This window comes from Oratosquilla oratoria, chromosome 36 (assembly GCF_046742065.1).
Source record: "Oratosquilla oratoria isolate Oo_2021 chromosome 36, ASM4674206v1, whole genome shotgun sequence".
Lineage (NCBI taxonomy): Eukaryota > Metazoa > Arthropoda > Malacostraca > Stomatopoda > Squillidae > Oratosquilla > Oratosquilla oratoria.
The window spans coordinates 14,696,417-14,723,060 of record NC_134812.1 but is presented as its reverse complement, the minus strand read 5'-3'; the positions used below and the strand labels follow the sequence as shown (position 1 = coordinate 14,723,060).

Genomic DNA, 26,644 nt, shown 5'->3' with positions numbered 1-26,644 from the left:
CTCAAACCCCTGCAATGCATTGGCAGATGAACTGTGCAAGCATCCATAATGTAACCTATAACAATGAAAAGACCCGACAGAACAAATCAATGCAGGGATTAGGTGGACATTTTACACGAAGCGTGCTAACTTGCAAATGATGGAAGTAGAGGACATCATATCAGGGAACTACTTTGGAGATTCACAATCTGATAAGATAAAATCCAACAAATTTACTGTGTCAGTTTACAATTGGTACTTACTCAACCTTCAAACAAAACATCATGATGAAAATGCAACATTTACAAACGACTGATTGTAACAATCTTCAAATATAAACCTTAAAATCAACCTGGCAGCGACATCCCCAGCTTCAAAGCTATTTAATCATTAACACACATTCACACTATCATATATAATATATCCCTTTTAATTACAAGATGAAAAAAAGAAAAATGGTAAAAATCCATGATTTTGACATATCCACATTTGGCACTGGACTGGGGCATTGGGTATTATATGTATTACTACAACAGTGAAAAATCTACAAGTCTATTAGCACTGTCCTTTACATTTGGCTATACCCTGGGCAAGGCAGCTTTCACTGACTAAACACGTTCAGTTACCACCCTACGTTCCAACATCAACCACCAATAAGTAACCAGCAACTCAACCTGAGCAACATCCTTGCCCCAACCACCTCCACAACTACGGCCTCCTACCCATCCTTCCCACCACAATTCCCATCATACCACCGATAACTGAATTTCCTTCCACCACTCGAAGAACCATATAAAATATGCTGCTTGGGATAACCTATTCAAAATCAATTCTGGCTTACGAACGAACGATTAGATAGCCAAATGGAAATCAAATTTCACCAAACCGTCCTTACCGTACAGCAAACCCCCCTCCCCCATTCCTCCCTCCCACCTCTCCCTTGCCCAATGTACGCAAAACTCTGCCTTACTGCTCCGACACCTCATCCACACACATTACCCTTTTCTCATGTTAAAATTACCACACGTACTTATCACCGATTATTCAAATTACAAAAAATATAAGCTACAGAGCTATTATATCAACCAGGGGAGAGCCATAAGAGTGCGCGAGGAAATGATGTTAAAACAATGTAGGGCAAGAGATAGTTTGAGCTGAGATTGCGTGGCGTAGAACCAGTCAACATTTTCATACCAAATGACAGAATTTCGCCTTCTAACTATATTCGACGTTCAAAATAGTATCCTTAAATTACCTACACACCATCTATGTTAAGAAATTGTCGGGGACCAAAGGCTCATCCCGTCTATGTGCAAACCAACAATACCATATCAGATTGATACTTTCATTCAATGGCAGTGTACTTACCAAGGCAAAGAAATTGGTGTGGCAGTCTTCAAGGCTTGCCCCGTTGGTTTGTGTGCTCTGCGTCATTATAAACCCATTTTTAACACTTCACTTGGATTGGTTTCAATCCACACAGTATGGATATAGCCACTTAAAAACCTTGTAATATTCACAATGACTCCATGGGTCTCTCAGCAATGGCCGACGAAACGAGAGTACGTTCCAACAATGCATAGACCATCTCTGTCAAAGCCGTCCGGATGCAATTTATTTCTTCGTTAACCATATTTTATACACTTATTGCTCCATTTTACATTATAAAATATGTTATTACTATATATTCAAATTCCAATTCCTGAGAGTAATTTTTTAAGACCAAAAATACAATGAATATTTTTTAAGAATGTATACAGTATATACAATGAAATTCGAGAAAGCGGTATCGAATCCTTGGTTTGTGATTGGCTATTGTAGGTCACGTGATATCAATCATCATGGCGGCCTCCATCAGGAATGTTCGTCTGCTTCAAACTCTAAGGAAAACGCAAGTTGTACGTAGTTTTTGCTTTTGATATAATTTTAGGTAGAGCATTATGAATGTGTATCGGAAGACACTCACAAGCTACAATTTTTTCATTTTAACTACGTCATTCGTACACGATTGCTCCTCTTTTTAATAATAAATACTTGTGTTTACATACACAAACACACATTATAATTATTGTAGTAATATCACTGGTGTATTATTTGTAAAATGGATGTATTGTCATGTATCAATGAATATGTAAATATGGTCCTCAAATAATCTTTAAGTAACATTGTACATTCTGTATTTAGAAAATTGAGAAGGTTACAGGTAACTGCTTCTTTGGTGCATACTCCTATTACTATACTCTTTAGAGGTATTTTTATGTATATTTTTAAATTTATATATACATGTACAGTTGTATATATTTTCAACCTAATAGACTTTCACCTTATGGAAAGATATTACCATCTTATGTCTAATTATTTAATGAAACACCACTTTGATGATTTTCTTCAAGTAAATTAAACAGATTAATCGCCCTTACATTGGACATAATAAAAATCTTTGAGAAATGTGCCAAAAACAAAATTATTGAATATCTGGAGAACCAAAGTCACCTCAGTACCAACCAATATGGTTTTGGGAAAGGAAGATCCTGCCTCTCCAAACTGCTGGTACACTATGTCTATGACTGGGTGCTTCAAAACCTGACTGAGGGAAAGAACCAGGACATCATATTCCTTGATTTCACAAAAGCATTTGACACAGTCAACCATGGCATTCTAGTCCTCAATGTCAAGTCTCACAGCATGACAGATAAACCAGGGAAGTGGGTCTATCACTCTATGACTTCCAGACAGGATGTAGGCAGACCGTCATGGTAGACAGCCACAAATTGGAAGAGGGAAATATCATCAGTGAAGCTTGAAGACTCAGTTCCAGGCCCTCTACTTTTTCTAATTCATATGTGGGATATTGGCACAAGTGTAAGAGGCTCCTTTCTCTCCTCCTTCACTGACAACACAAGTATAAACAGCCCTGTAACATGTGAAGGAGAAATGTCCTGCCAACAACAAGACTTTAATGCAGTATACTCCTGGGCCAAGAGAAGTAGCATGACCTTTAACAAGGGAAAAATTAAAGTGCTTAGGCATGGCTCAGATCAAACTATGAAGGACACAACTTCACTATGCACTGAGGGAGGACAAGGTGTCACCCCACTTCTACACGTCAAATGACTGGGTGTCACCCTATGTGAAGACTGCTCCTTTCAACAGTATAACTCAGAGGCAGTGACAAGAACCAAAAGGATGGCCGTATGGGTCCTCAGGACCTTTGTCACAAAGGAGCCACAAGTAATGTTGACCCTATGGAATGCCCTAGTACAGCCCTTACTGGACTACTGTAGCCAGTTATGGTCACCTCACAATAAGAGTGACATGCAGCTACTAGAGGCAGTGCAGAGGTCCAATACCAGACAAATAGCAGAACTGATGGACGCTTGACTACTGGGACCCTCAGGGAGCTGGGACTGTACTCACAGCAAAGGAGATAGGACAGATACAGTGCCATCTATATCTGGAAGGCCCTAGAGTAACAAGTGCCAGTCCCTACAGCCTCATGACTTTTTCAGTTGACAACCAATGAGAGGACTGGGCCCAGGTGCACCAGAAGGAGTCTACCATCCAAATCCCCAACTGGTGTCCAGTCTAGCACATGAAGGGAATAAAATCTTTAATGGACTGTCCAAAAATATGAGGAACATCACTGGTTGCCCAGTGTACAAATTCAAAACTAGTTTGAACAACTTCCTCAAATGTGTGCCAGACAAGCCCCTAGTAACGGGCTACACCAGCAAATGTAGGACCTCTAGCACCATACCAGATCAAATGGACATTTTGTATAGACACCAGATCTGGCAGTAGCGTTGGCCCACCACAACTGTGAGGAAAGATCTCAAGATATCACCAAGTAAACCAAATAAGTAAGAGCAAGTACTAACACTATCCATTGTTGTCTAATTTATGAAGTCTCCAATTAATTGCATATTGCAAGATTAAAATCATGGTATGAAGCTTGACATTATTGTTTGGTTTTTGTAAAGTTTTGGGACTATTAGTTATTCATATATTAATGTTGCAAGCATTTATTTGAGTTCAATCAATCCATGTCACATACATCAGGTAGGAAGGAGGAGCCAGAAGCACCTAGCAGTCAGGATGTGCATCAACACTTCTCTACCCAAGAAATGCTACAAACCTCACATCTTCTCAGAAGTGCAGCCTTTATTAAGTCTACTCACTCTTAACAAGGATCAGTGACAGGTACCTGCTCATGATGGTTCTACAAGATTGACAGCAGAGCTGCCTATTTTCAAAACCCATCAACCCCCTTGCTTATAAAAGGAGGTGCAGCCAATCAGGACATCACCTAAGATATCTCTATCATCTTCAGCTGTGTTTCTTACATCTTTTCACAAATACAGAGTAGACAACCAACAAATGCCCCCTGCCCACTACTTTCATCCAGTGACATAAACAGTCCCATACCAATACAACACAGACAACAGTCCTAAGTTTCTTCCCATAGAGATCTGAGGAAGGGCCTAAAGAGTGTTGGCAGCTACTGTGGGGCTGTTAGTCTTCTACTGAATCTTGAGACAACAATGATTATTGCTTCTCCTGACAGACATGAATCTCAGAAGCACCCACCTATCCCACTGAAAAGCCAGCCAGTTCCATGAAACAAAAACCCAGTGATACAAAGCCTACATTTGACGAACACATGACCTCCACATCCCACCCATAAAACTTCATAGGGAAAACAAGCAAGAAAATTAACACACTTAGAACTGTAGCAAGCACAGGATTCAGACAACAGAAAGCCTTATCACAGTATACAAACTCTTCAGACACACACTAAGCTGTACATCCACAATTTACAGTGAAGAATACAAAGGAAACCTATAGATGGTACAAAACAATGCCTTGGAAATGATACCAGACTGCAGAAAAACATCAGAGGGTCATCTTTACCAAGAAACAGAAATCCTTCCAATAGAACGACATGAACATGATCAGCATAGTCCTTTGTAGGAGCCTTCAGACCCTCACATACATCACATCATCACACAACCTCAGCCCACGGGATACAACAAAAAATCGAAAACCACAGTATACTACTCAGACCTTCCATAACATACTTCCTGCAGCCTACAACTCTGCCCAACAGAAATGTACACTCATGGATACTAAACAAACACTTATCTTGAGATTAATAAATGCAGTACTAAATTAGGTTCTCCTTAACATAAAACCAGAACAGTAAACATGTCCAAGATAACACAGACATAAATCTATCCTACTTTTACTTAGATTGACATCCAGCACTAAATGTCAACACAGGATTAACCTAGAAGCATACCATACACTCCAGATTACATACATTACACACAGTGTACTGAACATACGCCCAACACTCACCCATTGCAGACAACACTCCACAACTTCTTCACTTAGTATGTTGTGAACCAGTCCATTAGTTTGGATTAGTTTCCTTGGGACCATGAGTATCCAGCAATTCTGAGGCTGTGGATGGATTGATAGCATCATGCTTCTTTTTTCTTAGTTTACAGATGTAAATATAATTTCTGCCATAAATTAAACACCCCCACTCTTATTGTGGTTTTTATTCTTATAAAAATTTTACCTTGTAAGATTGAACTCAGGCTCATGTTTTTTCCTTTCATAAGAAAACATTGTTTCTTATGTATGCCTAGTCTTTTTGAAGATTGGTGTTGAAATATGTAATTTCAAGTACCTTGTAAGAATATACACTCATTTTGTGGTCCATAATTTGAATGATTTTTCAGCATTTATCTATACCTTGATATTCTAAGTATAACCAGTTTTGACTTTGGATTAGCCTTTTAGCCTAAATAAAGGAAATGGTTTAGTACAAACATTAGAGAAAAAATTGTAATAAACTTCTTATGTTTATGGGTAAGTGAATACAGGGGGTCCTTGAGTTACAATGGAGATGTTCTTCTGTAACATCATAAACAGATATTTGCCATAGGTTGGAACCAGCCTAAGTAAGCACCTTCCATGGTGATTGCTTACTATTTCTTTGATGCACTGCCATGAGTCTGCCTTATGCATGGGAACCATAATTAAGGGCAAAAATTCCTAAAAAGGCAATATAAATGAGAGCAAATGATAAATAGTAATCCAAAATGGTTCTTTCTTCCCCAGTTTATTGTTGTATGATGATGTATTCCTCCACCATGTTCACCAGCTAGTTCTTTGTAGTATATTAGAAATAAAAAACATAATAGAAAAAAAATCAGCGAAGGGGAATGTACAAAGACGAACACTGCCTGCGTCATAACTACAAAATGGCAGAAATTAAGAGAAGATTGTTGTAAACCAAGGATTCTCTGTACTGGTAGGAGCATAAAATTGTTGCAGCTGGAGAATAGACACCAAAGGCCAAGGAAACAAAATCCTAGAATAGAGGTGTGTACATTCATGATTAACCTGCTGTACATACTCATCTTTAATAAATTGTTACCTGAAGAAACCTGTGTCATATGGATTATTCAGCCCAGGTTGAGCAGGTGTGGATAGAAAGCAGGACTGAAATTTGATCTGTAGAATTGATATGATTGTTAAAAAACTGGGGTACCATTAATGTTAACAGAAGACCAATTTGAGAAAGTATCAGATAGCCAGGAGGTAAGATGTAGTTCTATTATACCAACAGTCATACTATTAAAATCAGAGCCATGCTTTCAGGTGAAGACATGGTCATCTGGTCAGTATGACTGATCCTCACTAGGGTCCACCTTATTCACCCCACATGGGGATGATGCTAGAAAAGGTGTCTCGAAAGAGTTATCTTTAATTAGACAGACTGCAAAACAGCTATACTTCCTCACTTCCACAGTGAGTTGTGGCATCTCAATTTGGCTCAATACACTAACAGCAAACTAATGGGGCCACAAAATACTAGAGCAATTCCTAATCCTAAACATAAATATAGCAACCACTTCATTAAACAACCTTATCATAACTAACAAGCAATATCCCCTGACATAATATATACACCCTTCTTACAAACACAAACATTATTATATGTGACCTCCCCTAAGACCACTTCCCAATAAAGGTTTCTATAGCATTAGAAGAGAAAATACAAGATATGTACCAAAAACATTCCTAAACTACAGGAAAGCAAATTGGCAAGAATACACAAAAGATATGGAGAAACACTTGGTGATCTTTGACATAGACCAGTTCCATTCATGGATATAACAGTGGATGAAAAAACAGTGGCCATTCAGAAAGCAAGCAAAAGATTTATACAAGAGGCCACAAAAAAAAATTACAATCACAACAAAGAAGAGTTAGCCACCCTTAGCATTGAGAATAATAACAGTATGCACCAAAACCACCTAAATAGAACACCTGCATACTGAAACAAAATCTTTCCCATATTGTGTCATATGAAAATGGTAGGTATACTATTCAATGCTAGAACCCTATATCTCACTCACTCATGTTATATCACACAAACACAAAAGAAGATAGTAATAAGAAGTGAATAGGTGAATAAATTAATGACTAAATTCTTTAATTGGAAAAGAACTAAAAGACTAGGCCTTACTTTTGATGTTCATATGACCTTCAACATACTCATCAATGATCTGACCATAAAAATCAACAAGAAAGTAAACTTACTAAATTCAATCACAGGGCCCACCAGAAAGAATAGTTATGGTTGCCATAAGGCATTTGATAAGGTCCACAGATACACACTCCTGAAAGGTCACCACGATAGACCTAACAATACCAAGAAATGGGTGACCAAATTTATAGTAGGAAGACAGTACAGAATGATTAAAAAGAACAATAAGGCTATACTATATGTTGGGAGTCCCTCATGGTGCTTTCGCTATTGCTGTTCAATCTCTTTATGTGATTTCCCAACTCCAGAATCAGAACTAAATACCAGTGTTTTCTCATAATTAATGAAATGACCTAACAATAACAACCCAGTATAGATTTTTTTTTTTTTTTTTATGTTTTTTATGTTTTAACATCACAAACTCCTGCCATAGGAAGGCTAGGAAGGTTCCCCTTACAGAGGACTTTGTAGCGTGGAATTTAATGAACCATGCCCTTGGTTCAACTTGGCCAGTGGCAGGACTCGAACCGCCATCCCTTTGACCTTCGCTGCTCAGCCATCATTGATGATTAATTAATTATAATAAAAATTTTGACATATATAAAAGCAGTCAAGAATATCTGTCTATATACCAAGAGATTTTCCCCCATATAAGAGAGGTAGCCAAGTCAAAGGCACTACCTACTCCCACCCATTCCACTCCCCTCCACCACCCTTTCCTCCCTCTCATCTTAGCTCCTCATGGATGATGGGTCATCCCTGTATCCCACCCACTGCCCAAGAATGTACTTTATAATTATAAGACAGATGAGTAAACTGAAAATAGACAATAAGATCATGGATTTATTTTATACTACTATTGTAAAGTCATTTATGACTATCTCAATCACATGTTAGTTTGGTAACACCAGTATGAAATCAAGGAGAAGATTAACTAAAATTATACAAAACTGGGAAGCTAGGTGTTCAAAATATATTACTGATAGAAATTTACCAAAAGTGTCATCCAAGGAAGTACAATTACACATCATGACAGATCACATCCATTAAGGGAGGTAGCCAGTCAGTGCATGCACCCACTCCCATTCCCCTCCCATCCTCCACCTTTGTTTCCCTCTCATCCTAGCTCCTTGTGGATGAAGAGTCCTACCTGTCTCCTGCCTACTACTGGGGTCAGGAGCAATGGAGTAAGACATAGTACATCCACAGCAGGGCCACTTCATTTGCTTCCACCCTATACCCTCGTGTGGAAAATAGAAAAAACATGGAGAAATCCCTTCGAGCTGCATCAAAAATCCATGTACATTCTCCACTCATCCCTAACCCCTGCCTTCTCCCTTCCCTTCTCAACAGACATTCCCCTTTTGCTCAAAGCCCTTTTCACTCCATCCATCCATCCATCTCATCCTCGGTTGTCCCCTTAATTTCACTCCATCCATCCATCTCATCCTCGGTCGTCCCCTTAATTTCACTCCATCCATCTCGGCTTTCCACACTCTTTCTTTACTCATAATTTCCATGTGCCCAAACCATTCCAATAATCTTTAAATGTAGAATATTAAGATATGTAGAGTCATTTGTACAACCTTGTATTGAATTAATCAGTGACTTAAAAATACAGCTATTGCAACAATTAGTTTTTGGGTGTGTTATTCGACATGGTCTTGGATCACATGTTAGACCCATGATTGACAGCTCAGAGCTCATATATGGCCTGATCCATGGGTATTGCTGTGACCTTATACACACACACAATTCTTTGCCCACCAAAATTGGAATGCTGGCTTACAATGTAGCAATACTGAAATTTTTTCACCCCTGGGTGGGACTCAAACTCTAATCACTGAATTTGTGATCAAGCCGATATGTGTGTATGTGTATACATGCATTGATATTTTTTGGTATCTAGAGAAATTGTGCATGGAAAATTTTCATGTCTTCATGATTAAGTATTTGATATTATTTTTTTATTATTGTTATTATTATTATAATTATAATTGGTATGTTTCAATTTGGCAGTAAATGGGTTAGTTGTGATAAGGTTGAACCACTGACTGCTGGATATTTCCTTTAACTTAGTATGATTATGTTTAAGGTGTCATTGAGTTGAAATATCTGACACTAAAAAAGTTAAACAATAGAAAAGAAAGATAATTCCAGACACCACATATCCTAAATATTTGCATCATACATAAAACAAAATATAACCTCCATTATTGCAAATACAGCAGATCTTCATAAACTGATGTTTGGTCCTGACCAGTAACCATGGGCAACCATAGTATGTGGAAGTGATAGAGTCCAATAAAGCATATCAAGAGGAACCTCTTTTTATATATACATGATTTGGTGATATGAACTTAGGTTTATAACTAAAGGAAAGCATCCAAACTTATTTTTGTTTCATTATTTCTTGCCAACCTGCATGTGGGAGTTCCACAATCAGTCAGTCAGTGAAGGAAGGAGTTTAAATGAAATTTACTTGTGCCTTTGTGTGCTATTGGGGTGTGTTGAGTATTGCATTTGACTCATAGCTATGTTACCCCAGTTCTGATCCCTGTAATTAACAATGAATTACATCACTGATTGTCTAAGCATATAAAGCATAGGTGATTGTTTTGGCCACATCTATTATAGTGCAGTACATCACATTGGCGTACTGAACCACTTTGAGACTATTGAATATAAATTGAGATTGTACAGATAGTAAAAGAGGTGTGGAAGGCAGATGTGGAGGGAGTGAACATGAGGGGGCTTCCTAGGATGAGGTGGATGGATGGGGTGAAGGGGGCTTTGGGGAATAGGGGAATGTCTGTTGAGGAAGGACGGGAGAGGGCAGAAGACAGGGGTGAATGGAGAATGGTTGTATATGGATGATGTTGTGATAGCATGAGGTGGAATGGGCGGGTGGATGGGGGGTGAGGTAGTATGTGTGAGCAAAATTTGACGCAGCCCAAAGGGATTTCTCCCCGTCCTCTCATTTTATGCAATGGGGGGACGGAGAGGGGGGGTCGCCGATTTAATGAAGCGGCCTTGCTGTGGATGTGCTGTGTCTTGCGACACTGCTTCTGACCCAGGGCAGTGGACAAGGTGCAGGGATGACCCGTCATTCAGGAGGTGCTAAGATAAGAGGGAGGGTGGAGGTGTGTGGAGTGTTTTCAGGGATGGAATGGGTGGGAATGATTTTATGCCTTTTTCTTTTTGGCTACCTCCCTTGTAAGGGGGAAAAAGCCTTGGTATATGTATGTATGTATGTACAGATAAATAAGGGAGAGCTCTAAGATCTTTGATTTTTCAGGGCACTAGGCTTTCTTCAAACCTCCCAAAGTACAGCGATGAAGAATCACTGCCTGCAGATCGAAGGTTTGACTTTGATGCTGCATCCCTAGCAGCTAGAGGGTAAGGCATATTTTCCATCTCTAATGTCTGTTATGCCTCCGAAGTTAACCAATCTGTTACCCTAAATCTCTCTTGCAAGATACCCATGCTTCCCAAATAACTGGCAACACAAAATATTGTGCTATTGTCTTAAGCGGCCCATACACGATCAATTATATTGTGCAATTTCATTGTCAATACTCTGAATTGACAATTAAATTGACCGTGTATGGGCGATTTATCGCCCATACACGGTCTAGGGTGGATCAGTGTAGGATGACATGTTCATTGTTGTTAGTGTGATGGTTACACCTTAATCAGTTTGTTTCAGTGGTCAGACTATTCTGTGTTAGTATTGTGTAGATGAATATTAGAAATCTTGTGTGGGCCTTATGCCTAGAAGTTTTTGAATTTCTTTATTGTACATAATTCTTTCCAATATTTTTGGGACAGCCATGTGATCTAAAGTTCAACTTAGGCAATTGGTGCTTGTGATTATGCCTTTTCTTAACCCCTATCATACACAAGTGTGTGTACAAAGATGCCAGTGTCAGCATCTTCATTATATTTTGTAGTTGTAGCTGAGTGACCCCCATATTCTGTGAACAGGCTTGATTGTATTTTTTGTGGTTATTAACATTCATTGTGATGCATGAGGTGGAATGGGCGGGGGGATGGGGGGTGAGGTAGTATGTGTGAGCAAAATTTGACGCAGCCCAAAGGGATTTCTCCCCGTCTTCTCCTTTTATGCAATGGAGGGACGGAGAGGGGGGTCGCCGATTTTATGAAGTGGCCTTGCTGTGGATGTGGTGTGTTTTGTGACACTGCTTCTGACCCAGGGCAGTGGACAGGGTGCAGGGATGACCCGTCATCCAGGAGGTCCTAAGATAGGAGGGAGGGTGGAGGGGTGTGGAGTGTATTCAGGGATGAAATGGGTGGGAGTGATTTTATGCCTTTTCCTTTTTGGCTACCTCCCTGGTAAGGGGGAAAAAGCCTTGGTATATGCATGTATGTATGTATGTAACATTCGGGATGAAAGAGAACAAGTAATACAACTGTAACTTTATATTTTATAATGTGAGTATTGTGATGCATCATTGAATCAACATACATCAGGGAGCTGATGCTCTGCACAAGTATTCAACTCATATTGAAGAAGTTAACTGTATCCTGGAATTCATATTCTGTGAATGTGACCAGCACTCCCTGCACATATGCTTGGATCACCTAAACTGTGTTAAACAGGAAGCCATTCAACTTGATCTTCAATCTGAGGAAGAGGAAAATATTGCAGAAATGCCAAGTGAGGCAAATAGGGTGGGCAGGGGAAGTGTTGCTTTTGTTAAAAAAAATTCATGATGAAGAGGGAAATATGAGATGGTGTGTTGTTGTCATCTGTATGAAAGTGGCAGTTGCTGTCAAGGCTATTGAAATAAACACCATGTGAGGACAGAGCCTTTATTACTATGACATTTCATAATACACGACTGAGATTAAATAAGAACTGGGGAAATAGAGTGTGAGGGAGAGAGGAAGGGAGGTAGTGGTTCCAGTGAACAGAATTAAAGTGAATTGTGGTTGATAAATGTAAATCTGTTCACTGGGACCCATTCAGTGTTGTACAAATACTTTCCCACATTGTATTCTTACCAGTTGTACCATCATGGAGGAGATGGGTTGAATACAAAATTATGTGTACATGTATGTAACTCAAGCATACAAATATATATGAAAAGTTGCGCTCAACTTATATCTCTCTTGATGGTGCAATCAGTTAAGTCACTATCACTTTTTATGTACTAACACAGGTTTGAGTCCTTGGCTGTACCACATTTCAATTTCTGCATGTATGCCTCCTCGATTTTCTCGATGTTGATGGCTTAAAATTAAAGTGAATTGTGGTTGATAAATGTGTATATATATATAAACCTAGTTGTATCTTACAGGAAGGGGAGCTATGCTCATGGTGTCCCGCCTTTGTATCTAGCAGTGTCTAGTTTGCTCTTAAATTCATGTATGGTTTTTGCACACACTATTGTTTTGTCCAACTTGTTCCAAGTGTCCACCACTTAGTGTAGAAAACTGTTTTTATTCAGATCTCTTCGATAACTATCCTTTTTGAGTTTCTTTCCATGCCCTCTTGTGTTTCTCTTGTCCAAATTTAGTAAGTCGTCTCTATCAAGTATTTTCATGCCTTTCATGATTCTATAATAATAATAATAATAATAATAAGTTTATTTGGCATTGAATCAGTATACATGAAGTGCAGATAATGAAAAGAACACAGTTCGAAATAACAATTACAATTGCCAAGGATAACACAAAAGAGCAAGTGGTCCTCATTAGACTGTTTTTCTACACTAAGTTACACAGACAACATATGTAGGGGTTAAGGAGACCAAAGACAGTCATGAGTAATATCAGTCAGTACACATATGGTCAGTAGGTCGCTTCTCTCTCTTTGTTCCAAAGTTGGTAACTTCAGTTTAGCCAGTCGCTCTTCATATGACAAGTTTGAAAATGCTGGGGCCATTTTCATGATTGCTCTCTGGATGCTTTCAATTTTCTTTATATTCTTTTTGGTACTGGCTGACTATAATGTCACAGCATACTCCAGTCTAGGCCTTATTAATGAGACTGATATTTTTTATAATAATTTCTTCAAATAGGTACATGCCACTTTTATTGATCTTAGCAAGTTATAGGATTCTCCAACAATTGGAAAACATAGGAGGGATACAAGGTAGCCTACTAAATTGGATGGAGGACTTCCTGCATGGTAGAAAAAGGAGAGTGGTACTCAGAGAAAAGTATTCAGGTTGGAAGGTGATTAGTGGAGTCCCACTAGGATCTGTATTGGCTCCAATAATACATACATATACCAAAGGCTTTTTCCCCCTTACAAGGGAGGTAGCCAAAAAACAAAGGCACAAAAACTATCCCCACCCATTCCATTCCTAATAGACCCCATTCTCCTCCACCCTCTACCTTCCCTCTTATCTTGACACCTCCTGGATGACGGGTCATCCCTGCATTTTGTCCACTGCCTTGGGTCAGGAGCAGTGTCGCAAGACACAGCACATTCACAGCAAGGCCACTTCATTAAGTTGGCGACCCCCCCTCTCCGTCCCCTCATGCAGAAAAGGAGAAGACGGGGAGAAATCCCTTTGGCCTGTGTCAGATTTTTCTCACACTACCTCACCCCCCATCCCCTCACCCATTCCACCTCATGCATCACAACATCATCCATACACAACCATTTTCCATTCACCCCTATCTTCTGTCCTCTCCCGTCCTTCCTCAACAGACATTCCTCTCTTTTGTAATACCTCTTTCACCCCATCCATCCATCTCATCCTAGGTTGCCCCCTCATGTTCACTCCCTCCACATCTGCCTTCCACACCTCTTTTACTAGTCTTTCTTCCTTCATTCTTTCCATGTGTCCAAACCATCTCGATACTTTTTCATCCACCCTATCTCCCAACTCGCTTACCACCCCCATTCTCCTCCTCACCTCCTCATTTCTCACTCTATCCAGCCTAGTAACCCCTCTAATACTTCTCAGACACCTCATCTCAAACACATTCAAACTCCTTCTCTCTTCCTCTCTTATGTTCCATGTTTCTGCCCCATATAGTGCTGTTGACACAATCACTCCTTCATACAATCTCTTCTTAGCATCCATTCCCAAATGTCTATTCCTCATTACACTTTTTAATCCACCAAGGCATTTACTCGCTTCTCTCAATCTACATTCTACCTCTACCTCCACTCCTCCCTTTCCTGCCACATTCACACCCAAGTATCTAAAACCATCCACTTCCTCCAGTCACTTTCCCTTAATGCTCACTTCCAGTCTGCTGCCACTTTTACCCTTTGTAAATCTTATCACCCTACTTTTGCCCACATTTATCTTCAACTTTCTTCTTTCACACACTCTCCCAAACTCTGTCATCAACTTCCTCAATCCCTCCTCTGATCCTGCTACAAGCGCAGTGTCGTCTGCAAACAACAGCTGACTCACCTCCCACTTTTCTCCATTTTCTTTAACCATCTCCAACCCCTGACCCACCACCCATGCATTTACCTCTCGCACCACCCTATCCATGTATAAGTTGAACAGCCAGGGCGACATAACACATCCCTGACGAAGTCCCACCTTTACCTCAAACCACTTACTCTCTCCATTTCTAATCATGACACATGCTCTACTACTCTTGTAAAAACTCTTGACAGCTCCTAGAAGCTTTCCTCCAATCCCATCTATCTGCAAAACTTCCCACAGTGCCTTCCTGTCTACCCTGTCATAAGCATTTTCCAGATCCATAAAAGCCCAAAAAACATCCTTACCTTTTCCTATAGCTTTCTCACATATCTGTCTTACCACAAAAATTTGATCTATGCAACCTCTACCTGACCTAAATCCACACTGTTCCTCACCAATTACTCTCTCTGTTCCTCTCCTACTCCTCTCAATCAAGATCCTCCCATAAGCCTTCCCAACTACACTTAACAAGCTAATCCCTCTGTAACTACTACACTCATGCTTGTCCCCTTTTCCCTTGTAGAATGGAACTATACAGGCACTCCTCCAGTCCTCTGGCACTCTACCCTCTCTCCAGCAAACATTAAATAACCTCACCAGCCAGTCCACCATAACTGTACCTCCTTTTTTAGACATTCTGCATAGCATCCATCCAGACCAGGTACCTTACCTGCTCTCATCATCTAACAACTGCCTTCACTTCATCCTTCCATATTTCTCCTCCATTTTCCTCACTCATCACGGTCATTTTATATATATATATATATATATATATATATATATATATATATATATAAAAATATAAAAACACACACACACACACATATATGTATATACACACACACAACCTATTAAGGTCAATGAAAGTGGCATTTGATTATTTGGATGAAGAAATTATTAAAAAAATATTAGTTACATTGATTAGACCAAAATTGGTCACCCAGTACTAAAAACACTATAAGGAAACTAGAAAGAATACAGAGAGCAATGACAAAGTTGGCACCAGCTCTTTCCAAATTAACATATGAACAAAGATTATCCAGATTGGAATTACCAACACTGGAACAGAGAAGAGAAGGAGGTGATCTACTGACTATATTTAGAATCATGAAAGGAATGGAAAACCTTAATAGGAATGACTTACTAAAAAATGACAATGGAAAAACAAGAGGTCATGAAAAGAAACTCAAAAAGGATAACCATAGAAGAGATCAGAAAAAGAATAGCTTCCCACACAGAGTGCTGGATACCTGGAATAACTTAGATAAAGAAACAGTGTGTGCAAATACTATTCAAGATTTTAAGAAAAAACTTGATGCTGAAAGATACAAAGACAGGTCACCATGAACATAGCTCCCTTCCCATATAATACAACTAGGTAAAACTAGGTAAATACATACAGGGGACATGGAAAGGCTTATATAGGTGCATGGATCACCAACCTGACCCAAGCCAATCTTCTCAGGGGTGGGAGAGTTGGGTCAGTGGGCAATGCTGGAGGGGAGGACACAATCCTACTGATGCAGTTTGTGTTCAAATGTCTCGAAGAGCTATTGAATAAAGGAATGGCCGTTACCATACTGAACTGAATATCTATGGTAGGTGACCATTCCCTAATGTACAATGCTTCTAACATTTTCAACTCTTTAATATTTACATTGAGTAACTATTTGTGTGTTATCAACAATGGTTACTCTATCTAAGACTGGTGTTGGTTCTGGAAATTATTTTTAATTGCTTCCTTTTGGGGATGAAGCGTCAGGCACTTACTGAGACTGCGTGTCATAAATCCAATGTATGAACATTTGCAGAGCACAGAGTCTTCAGAATTACAATTAAACTTGTACATGACATTGGTTTTTGACAAAGTCCCAGAGTTACCAGACAGATAATTTTTCTGCCCCAAGGAACTAGTGCGAGGGTTCTTGTAAAAAAAATTACTATATGCAAGACATTGTTATCATGTACCAGTTTATAATTTCTAAAGACAATGTCTTTGATGTGTTTCTCATCTTCTCGAGATGGACTAATGTAAATGTTTTTGTAAAAAATGGTGATTTTGCTTCTCTGGCATGAAGTGTTCTCAGTAGCACATAATGAGTGATTTGCTTACACTTAGAGCGATGTTTTATGATTCCTGTGACTGATGCGAAGGCTCCTTTCTACCTAGCTAGGCACGAGTCATGAGGAATGTCTCCAGTGACTCATGGCTAGCTCATTGCTGTCTGCTTCTTGGCCATTGTTGCCATGTCTTGAAATTTTCTACTAGATCTTGGATTATTTTACTTTGACCTTGGGTGTCTTGATTTTTTTTTTTTTTTTTTTTTTTTTTTTTTTAATCTAGTAAATCTTGTAGTTTTCAAGTAACTCAGCTGATGAGTGCAAAAAAAAAAATATCCAGTATTACACCTGCAACAAATTCAATTATATAACCATGATTATCTATTATTTTGGACTATTTTCTTCCATGGCATTTCCGTAGTAAATGGCACATTTTTGAGGTATGCCTGTTTTCTTTCTAGCCAATCATATGTAACCATGAGCGTCACAGGAAGTTAAAAAAGTCAACTTGGAGAGGGATCAAGGAGTAACTATCACCAATGACATAGCACCAGACAAACATATCAACAGATAATTAGTCGAAGAAACTTTCAACTTATTAAGATCAATGAAAGTGGCCTTTGACTACATGGGTAAAGAAATGGTAAAGAAAATATTAGTTACATTGATAATACCAAAATTGGAGTGTGCTGCAACACTATGGACACCTAGTACTAAAAAAGAACATAAAGAATTTAGAAAGAATTCAAAGAGCAATGACAAAGCTGACACCAACACTCTCCAAATTGACATATGAACAAAGATTGGACAAACTCGAACTACCAACCATGGAACAAAGAAGAGAAAGGGACCTACTAACCATCTACAGAATTATGAAAGGGATGGAAGTCCTTGATTGAGACAACTTACTAAAGTGGAATAGGAGAAAAAGAAGAGGACATGAAAAGAAATTTAAAAAGGATAGTTACAGTAGAGATTTGAAAAAGAATAGCTTCCCACACAGAGCAATAGATATCTGGAACAAACTGAATGAAGAAACAGTGAGTGCAAAAACTGTATAAGAATTTAAGATCAAACTGGATGCTGAAAGGTACGAAAACAGGTCACTACGAGCATAGCTCTCTTCCCATAAAATACAACTAGGTAAATGCATACATTTACCAATGGTAATTTTCCCCTTACAAGGGATGTAGCCAAAAAACAAAGGCATAAACTCCACTTCCACCCATTCCATCCCCACATACTCGATCCCCATTCCCCTGCCTCCCTTCCTTTTATCTTGGCTCCTCCTGGATGACGGGTCATCCCTGCATCTCGCCCACTGTCCTGGGTCAGAAACAAGGTAGTAAGACACAGCACATCCACAGCAAGGCCATTTCATTTTATCAGCAATATATGTATATATATATATATATATATATATATATATATATTATATATATATGTATATCAATTTCACTGTACAAAGGAAAAAAGGGGACATGAATGCAGTAGCAGTAGAGGGAAAGGCATGTGGGAGGGAGTTCATTGGGAGGATTAGGAGAGGAACAAAGGGAGTACTGTAATTGGGGAAAGAACAGCAAAGGTTTAGGAAAGGAAGAGGGTGTGTTGATAGAATCCCAGAATTATTGAGATGGAATGAGTGGGTTGATAATGAATATTAATTGTATGTAATGTGGGTATTTACTTTGGTTCAGTCACCTGTCCTCTTTTTCATGAAAGAAAGGACTTTTGGTATCTATAATTTATTCATGGGAGTTGTGGATCTTGTACATGAGAAACTTGGGGAACAGGATTGATTAATAATTTATGTATTTATTTTATGTTATTTTAATTTATTAATTTATTTTTGCAGGTACTGTAGGAACCAGAAACCATATGCTCCTCCTTCTGATGTGCAGCAAAAAGTGTTAAAGTTCTGTGAAAAGTATTTACAGTCATCAGAGGCAGGGACCACCATTCATGATCAGAAGATAAAATATTTACTACTTAATGAGTGTGGCAAGGCATTCAGTCATGCTGTTCCTAACTCCCTCATGCATAAGATTACTAGTGTTGGTAAGTATGTAATGTACAGTAATGCCCCTGTCAGAAATTAATTCATTTGGCACTAGCCAAAATAAAATCTACAAGGGTCTGAAGATGGGTGCCAACATGTAGTGAACATGTATCAATGAGCAGAGGACTTCCCAGAGAATGTGTCAGTGCAGGAGGGATGCCCATTACCTGTTTGTTGATTAGAAACCCATCAACAGTCTTTCATGAAAGAATGGAGGCCTTCCTCCAAAATCATCAGTAACATTACTCATTCCAGGCAGCCATGAAATCCAAAAATAAAATGAATGGCGAAACTCCTTCATTGGAAAAGAAACAAAAAATTCTGGGCCATACTTTTAATGCTTGTATAACCTTCATCCTACATGTCAAAGATTTGATCATGAAAATCAACAAAATAAAACTCAAGTAATTTGCAAACATGGGCTTTGGACAGCAAAAGAAAATCCTAATCAGTTTATAAGCAGATCTTGAGAACCACAACTGACTGTTTTGACAACATGGTTTCCAACAAATAAGAAAATATAACCTTACAAACTGTACAAAACAAAGCATTGAGAATAATAACAGTGCACCAAACCATGCAAATTGAACATCTATACACAAAAACCAAAATCCTTCCCTTAGAACATCAAATGAAATGGATAGGTACATTATTCTATGCAAGAACCCTCAACCCTATTCACCCATTTCATTACATCACACAGCATAACCAACTGGAAAAAAAAACTACATCAGCAACATAGTACTCAACATTTACCTTTCACTACCACAGTAAAACACATCCATACAAAAGCACATTCACATTCAGATCTGGAAGGTCATATGTGTTGAACCTTTTAAGCTTTTACTTGAGAGTGATTGATGTGCTGCAAGAGAGAGAGGGTGGGTGGACTGTGTGTACTTGGACCTAGCAAAGGCATTTGATAAAGTACCTCACAGTTGACTAATGTGGAAATTGGAGCATGTAGGAGTACTGAGAGGCAAATTATGAGAATGGGTTAAAGACTTTTTGAAGGAAAGATACATAAGGACATTAGTAAAGGACAAGATGTCAACCTGGAGAGCAGTAATGAGCAGAGTACCACAAGGTTCAGTGCTTGCACCAATAATGTTTCTTGTCTATGTTAATGACATGGTGGAAGGAACAAGCTATGTAAAAATAATAAGAAAAGTGAAAAAATGAGGACAGTAGAATATTGGAAAAAGATCTAGATACTATTTTTGCATGAAGCCAAGAATGGGAAATGAAGTTCTATACCAAAAATGCAAAGTACTGGAAATGGGCAATAGTGACAAAAGGCCATCCTTAAACTATTCCTTTGGAAATGAACATTTTACAAAAGCAAAAGAGGAGAAACACTTGGGAATGTTGATGAAAGACAATCTGTCACCTGACAGACATATCAGCAGGATTGTGGGAGAGACATATGGACTACTGTAGAAGATTAAAGTGGTGTTCCATTATATGGATGAAAGAGATGATGAAAAAGCTCATCAAAATCCTGATATGCCTAAGACTGGAATATGTGTCAGTAGTATAATCCCCACACAGAGTGAAGGATATAAGCAAGATTGAGAAAATACAAAGGGCAGCAACTAAAGTGGTCCCCAACCTGGCAGGTAAACCATATGGGGAAATACTAAAGATAATGGGTGTGCCAACTTTGAAAGATCAAAGAGAAAGAGTTGACATGATTACAGTGTTCAGGTCACTAAAGGGGATAGGTTGCATTGATAGAAGAGATCTGATTAAAGATGGGAAAGGTTTAAGAGATGGAAGTAAATTAAGAAAGACCACATGTCGAAAGGATATGAAGAAATACAGTTTTCTATATAGATGTTTAAATATGTGGAATAGCTTAGGTGATATAGCCCAAGCTCAAACAATACATGAGTTCAAATCGATAGTGGAAAATCAGAGATATAGATTAAGCTGGTACTGTACATGAATTTGAGTGTAGGTATGTTAGAAAATTAGAGGATAGGAGACAGGACCTAATGAGTGTTACTCCTTTCCTGTATACTACAATTAAGTAAATACAGAACAACCTATCTTATTGTCCCCCACCATTGTCATAACCAAACAGCAACATTCTCTTTCTTCTTTGAATTATGACCAGTCTGGTGGCTGTTGCCACTTACTGGGAGCTGTGGGTCTTTGGCAAGATAGATTTGGGGCAACTGATTGATTCGTTGAAAGAACTGAAGCTGTCAATTGTTTGAAAAACCTGTAAAGAGTCATCATAGTTAAAGATAGTCTCAAGGCCTTAACATGGTGATACCCATTCATCTGAAGAAAATAATAAAGCATTTTTTAAATGGAAAAGGTGTAATGTGTATGTAGTTGACATGAAATTTGACTTGGCCACATACCTTGTAAAGGGGAGAGGGTGTTTGGCATATATGTATGTATATAAGTATGTGTTTACCTAATTTTAGTGTACAGGAAGGCAGCAATGCTCCCAGGGTCCCTTCTATCAGTTGTTTGAAAACCTTTTAAAAGTCATCATAGTTAAAAGGGTTATAAAGATGGTCTCAGGTCATGTAGCATGGTGATGCCCATTCATCTGAAGAAAATGGTATAACATTTTTTAAATGGAAAAGGTGTAATGTGTATGTAGTTGACATGAGATTTGACTTGGCCACATACCTTGAAGGGGGAGAGGGTATTTGGGATATATGTATGTATATAAGTATGTGTTTACCTAATTTTAGTATACAGGGAGGGAGCAATACTTATAGGATCCCATCTACTATACAGTTTATCATACTGAGCTCCAAGTTTATGTACAGTACCAAATTGGTCCATATCCCTAATTTCCAATTATTATATTTAGATTTGAACTGCTCGAGGTCACATGTGGAAGGAAAGGGAGGAGTGGAGGTGGAAGTAAATTGTAGATTGAAAGATGCAAGTAAATGCCTTTGGGGGATTAAAAAGTATCATGAGAAATAGGCATCTGGGGATGAATGCAAAGATGAAGATTATATATTATTAACATTAGACTGGGACAAATGACAGGAACTGCATGTGGTGGTCCTGCAAGATGGACAGCAAAGCTGCCCCTTTTTTGAAGCCTATCAACTCCCTCACCTCCATCAAGTGGTGCACCCCTGAGGTGTTGACACTTGGTCTTTGGACTGGGGCCAAGATCTCTCTCTATCAACTTCAGCTGTATTTCTCACACTTATATGAAGAGCAGACTAGAAGTGACAGCTCCCCTTCTCCTACCACTTTCAATCAGCGACATAGAAAACATAGAAACAATCTCAGACAAATACTATACTGACAACAGTCCAAAGTATCTTCCCAGAGAGGTCTATGGATTGTCCAAGGACTTTTGACAGCCACTGGAATATGGGTTTTCCATTTAGTAAAACTTGTAGCAACTATTATTTAATTGATTAGTTAACTGACATTAGATTCCTTCATGTATTTTAATGGGACACTATTTAAATAATTTTCATATGCATGGCTCATAAATTTTCTTTGCAGAGGAGTTGCTAACATTCTACATGACACCAGTTGAGACAACTGTTCCTTTGGATATGATGAAGAGTATAGACCTTCCAAAGAATCTGCATATCCAGTATGATTATGTAAGATTTCATCCAGGTAAGTAATTTCTTAGGTTATATATTAGTTTTATTATAGCATAGGTGTAAGTTAGCAAATAGAATGTAGTTTTCTGTTAACTTATACACATATACAGTACAAAATAAAGAAGTTGAGAGCTATTGCATACAATTGCATACCTATAAAATCCATATGGCAATCAATGATGAGGATTTTGGTTTCTGTATGCATGTGTTCTGTTGGGGTGGTTTTAGTACATCTTGTTATTATTCTGTTCCCAGTGTGTTTGACCCACAGCAGTCAGTTGGCAGATACAGGGATGACCTGTCATCCATGAGGAGCTGAGATGGGAGGGGTGGAAAGGGTGGTGGAGGGGAGGGAAATGGGTGGAAATAGGTACATGCATGTTACTTAGCTACCTCCCTTATAAAGGGGAAAAAGCTCTTGGTATATAGATAGTTATTATTCTCAATTCTTTAGTTTGTATAGAGTCAGTGTTTCATTTACCAATTGTTGGAAACTATACAGTGGAAGTGTAGTCAGATGTGGTCCTTAAAATCTGTTTGTAGATTGTGAGTAGAGTTTCCTTCTACTGTCCAATGTCTGTGCTTGCAACTAGCTTTAATGTTTTTTTTTTCTTCTTCTTGTCGAATTTTACTTTTATTTGTGACTTACGGGCTGAAGGTCTTGTGAGTATCAAAAGTGAGGCCTAGAATCCCCCCTCTCTCTTTTTTTTCTCTTACCTTCTATCGTTTTCCTCTTTATCTCTTTCTATTTCCCTCTCTTTCTCTTTCACTCTTTCCTTCCATCTCCCTCTCCCCCCCTCTCTCTCTTTTTTCATCTCTATTTCTCTCTGTCTTCCCCTTCCTGCCTATGGAAAGGTTTGGCCATGTAGTTTTACTTTTTTTTGTTATTATTATTTTTATTTATTTATTATTATTTTTTTTTTCTGATTGAAGTGAGCAGTGTTACAGAAAATAATTGCCAGGAGTGAGACCTCCATTCTCTAGAATCACTTCAGAGGAGAATGACCAAAATGATACAAAGGCTTAGAAAATTACCATCTGAAGACTGGCTTAAGCACCTTAACTTACACTCTATGGAAAGACATAGTATGGATTGATCAAATAGAAGTATTGAAATGGGTCAAGGGCTTTAACAAGGGAGATGCAGGCAAAATTATCATATTCAGACAGCAAGGTAGGATTCATAGTAATGGATTTGAATTGGACAAATTTAGGTTTAAGAAGGAAATAGGGAAAAACTGGTGAACCAACAGGGTTAATGAATAGAAATTACTTCATAACAATGTAGTGAGCACTAAAACAGTTGGTTGTTTTAAGAAAAGATTAGATAACTATGGATAGAGAAGAAAGGTGATAAGGGACGTGGTACTGCGTAGTGTAGGCCTCGTAGTGTTTTGTAGTCTCCCCCATTCTTATGTTTGTATGTATTCTATTATTTCAAAGCGATTGTTCTAGTTTGTCTAAGAAAACTTGGGTGTTCATACCCTGTATTTTGTAGTTGCTATTCTAGGTTATTATTGTCAAGCCAATATCTTAAGTTGCTTTAGTGATATATTATTTGGTCTTGGGAGATCACTTATGAAAAAATTTAAAAGCATACATGTACTGTTATTGACTGTTGCTTTGGTGGCATTTTGTTATGGGCTGTTGTTCTAGCTAATTCTTTGAATTCATTACCCAGCTGTTTAAAAGCAAGTAAAATGTTGAAATTACATTATGTGTACTAATAGGTTTTGAGAGAATGTTCTAGATAATGTTTGGTCCCCATCAATAACTATATACACTTAGGGATGTTATTAAAACACACATTATATAATACCCTTCAACTGTATGACTGTGACTAGCTTGTACACAAAACTAGATATACATAGATAGTTACAAGTTGAGTTACATACACACCAAGTAGCATGCTCCCCTTTTGAAGGGACTGGCTGAGTCAAAGCACACACATACCCCATACCCATCAAAGCCCATTCATCACTCTTTTCATCTTAGTACCTCATGGATGAAGGGTAATTCCTGTCATGTGTCACACTGCTCAGATGATGGAGATACTTCCTCCATAAGATGCTAAGATAGGAAGTTTTATGAATGTGTTTTGATTGGAATGGGATGCATATGTGTGCTCCAGTGTGTGTACCCCCTCATATGTGGTGGAGAGTGTTCTTGGGAAAGTATGTATGAAACCCAGGTAGTAACTGTTTTTACAGAGGTAGTTCTTGATTTGCACTACAGATGTGTTCCTGGAGATCAGGACTTGACAGTTGGAGTTGGTTTACCCCTCTCCCTGCTTCATTATATGGTTACCCATGCCTCATCAATTCAAAATAATTTATGTAGATGAAAAGAATTTCCCCACAGGCTACAGCATCCTTTCATATATTAAAAACCTTCCATTAACTCCTTTTTTACTCTTTCATCTCAACTCGACAGACATTGTGTGTGTATCCAGAGCCCCTTTCACCATAACTGTCCACCTCATTTTAGATCTTCCTCACAAGTTCACTCTATCCATTTGTTGTCCATTCTCTATTTGCTTGTCTTTTTTTTTTTCTATTCATTCTTTTGTATGCCCAGACCACCTCAGCACTCTTTGATCTATGCTATCCAATAGCTTTCCACCTTTCTCAGTCTCATCACCTTTCTTGCTATTCATTCTTGTAGCAACCAACATATTTCCCAAACACTATCAGGATTAATGATTGCAAGCTACAGTACATCCACAGCAAGACTGCTATCTATTTTAATTGAATTAATTGTAGTCTCTAGTTTCACTGTGGGAAACCCACAGCACCACAGTGACTGACAACAATCCTCAGGCCTTCCCACAGATCTCTCTAGGAAGAAATTTGGACTGTTGTCTGTGTTGTATTAGTCTGGGACTGTCTCTATATCACTGGCTGAAAATGGTCAGGAGAGAAGTCGCCAGTAGTCAGTTCTCCATGTGTGAAAAGGTTGTAAGAAATAAAGTCAAAGTTGACTGAAATCTAAGCACCAATCTAGAGACCATGTGTCTGCCTTTCAGTGCTCCAATGTATGGAGGTGAGAGGATTGCTGGGTCTTGAAAATGGGCAGCTTTGCTGTCCATCTTACAGAATCATCCATCACTGGTCCTTCACTATCCATTCTTGTACCACCTAGCATGTATTTCAAACACTTTACAAGAACCAATGACAGGCGTCTGCTAGTGGTGGCAATGTGGATGAAATAAAGAATCATTTCCCTGCTGCTCATCATCAAAACCTTAGTGAATCACAAAAATACCACACAGACAGCAGTCCAAAGGTTCTTTTCAGAGATCTATGAGAGGGCCCAAGGACTATTGTCAGCCACTAATGAGTTGTGGGTTTCTAGTCAAAAAAATTCAAGGCAATATTTATTTTCATACACAGTCACAAAAATATTCAGTTTTACTTGCTGCCTTGATGTTTATTGGATAATTAATTCTTTTTCTTTTGCAGAAACTGACACATTATTTGGTGGTGTGTCTGCATACCCTAAGGAGTCAACAGTTGTGACAGGACTGAAATATAAGAAAAAATACAAAGGCTATACTGCTAAAACCCAATGGCCTTAAACTTTGATATTGAAATAACTTAGAATTGTAAATACTGAATAAAATTTCTAAATATTATTTACTTAAAACATTTGTTTTCTTCTAGAAAACTGTTTAAATCTTATGCCTTGTTAATCACTTGTACCTTGACCACCCTTATAGTTTGTAAAGGGGAAAAAGCCTTTGGTATATGTATGTATGTATATATATATATACATACATACATACATACATATACCAAGGCTTCTTTCCCCCTTACCAGGGGGGTAGCAAAAAAGGACAAGGCACAAAAACATTCCCACCCATTTCATCCCCGAAAACACTCCACATCCCTCCCATCTTAGCACCTCCTAGATGACGGGTCATCCCTGCACCCTGTCCACTGCCCTGGGTCAGAAG

The 26,644-nt window shown here is 38.5% G+C and overlaps 1 protein-coding gene across 1 annotated transcript; it reads left to right on the top strand.

The window, feature by feature from the left end:
* Window positions 1-1,725: 1,725 nt before the first annotated feature.
* mRpL50 (mitochondrial ribosomal protein L50) lies at window positions 1,726-26,334 on the top strand. Its single transcript, XM_076174464.1, has 5 exons — window positions 1,726-1,877; window positions 10,842-10,942; window positions 18,884-19,086; window positions 22,583-22,702; window positions 26,151-26,334. Exons 1-5 carry the CDS (start codon window positions 1,821-1,823, stop codon window positions 26,264-26,266), a joined length of 597 nt encoding a protein of 198 aa, XP_076030579.1. The 5' UTR covers window positions 1,726-1,820; the 3' UTR covers window positions 26,267-26,334.
* Window positions 26,335-26,644: the final 310 nt, after the last annotated feature.

Bases quoted from the DNA above. Each gene is read 5' to 3' on its own strand.
- mRpL50 (XM_076174464.1), top strand. From the start codon at position 1,821: ATGGCGGCCTCCATCAGGAATGTTCGTCTGCTTCAAACTCTAAGGAAA. The intron at 10,943-18,883 runs GTAAGGCATATT...TTATTTTTGCAG, and splicing joins GCATCCCTAGCAGCTAGAGG to GTACTGTAGGAACCAGAAAC. The intron at 22,703-26,150 runs GTAAGTAATTTC...TTTCTTTTGCAG, and splicing joins TTATGTAAGATTTCATCCAG to AAACTGACACATTATTTGGT.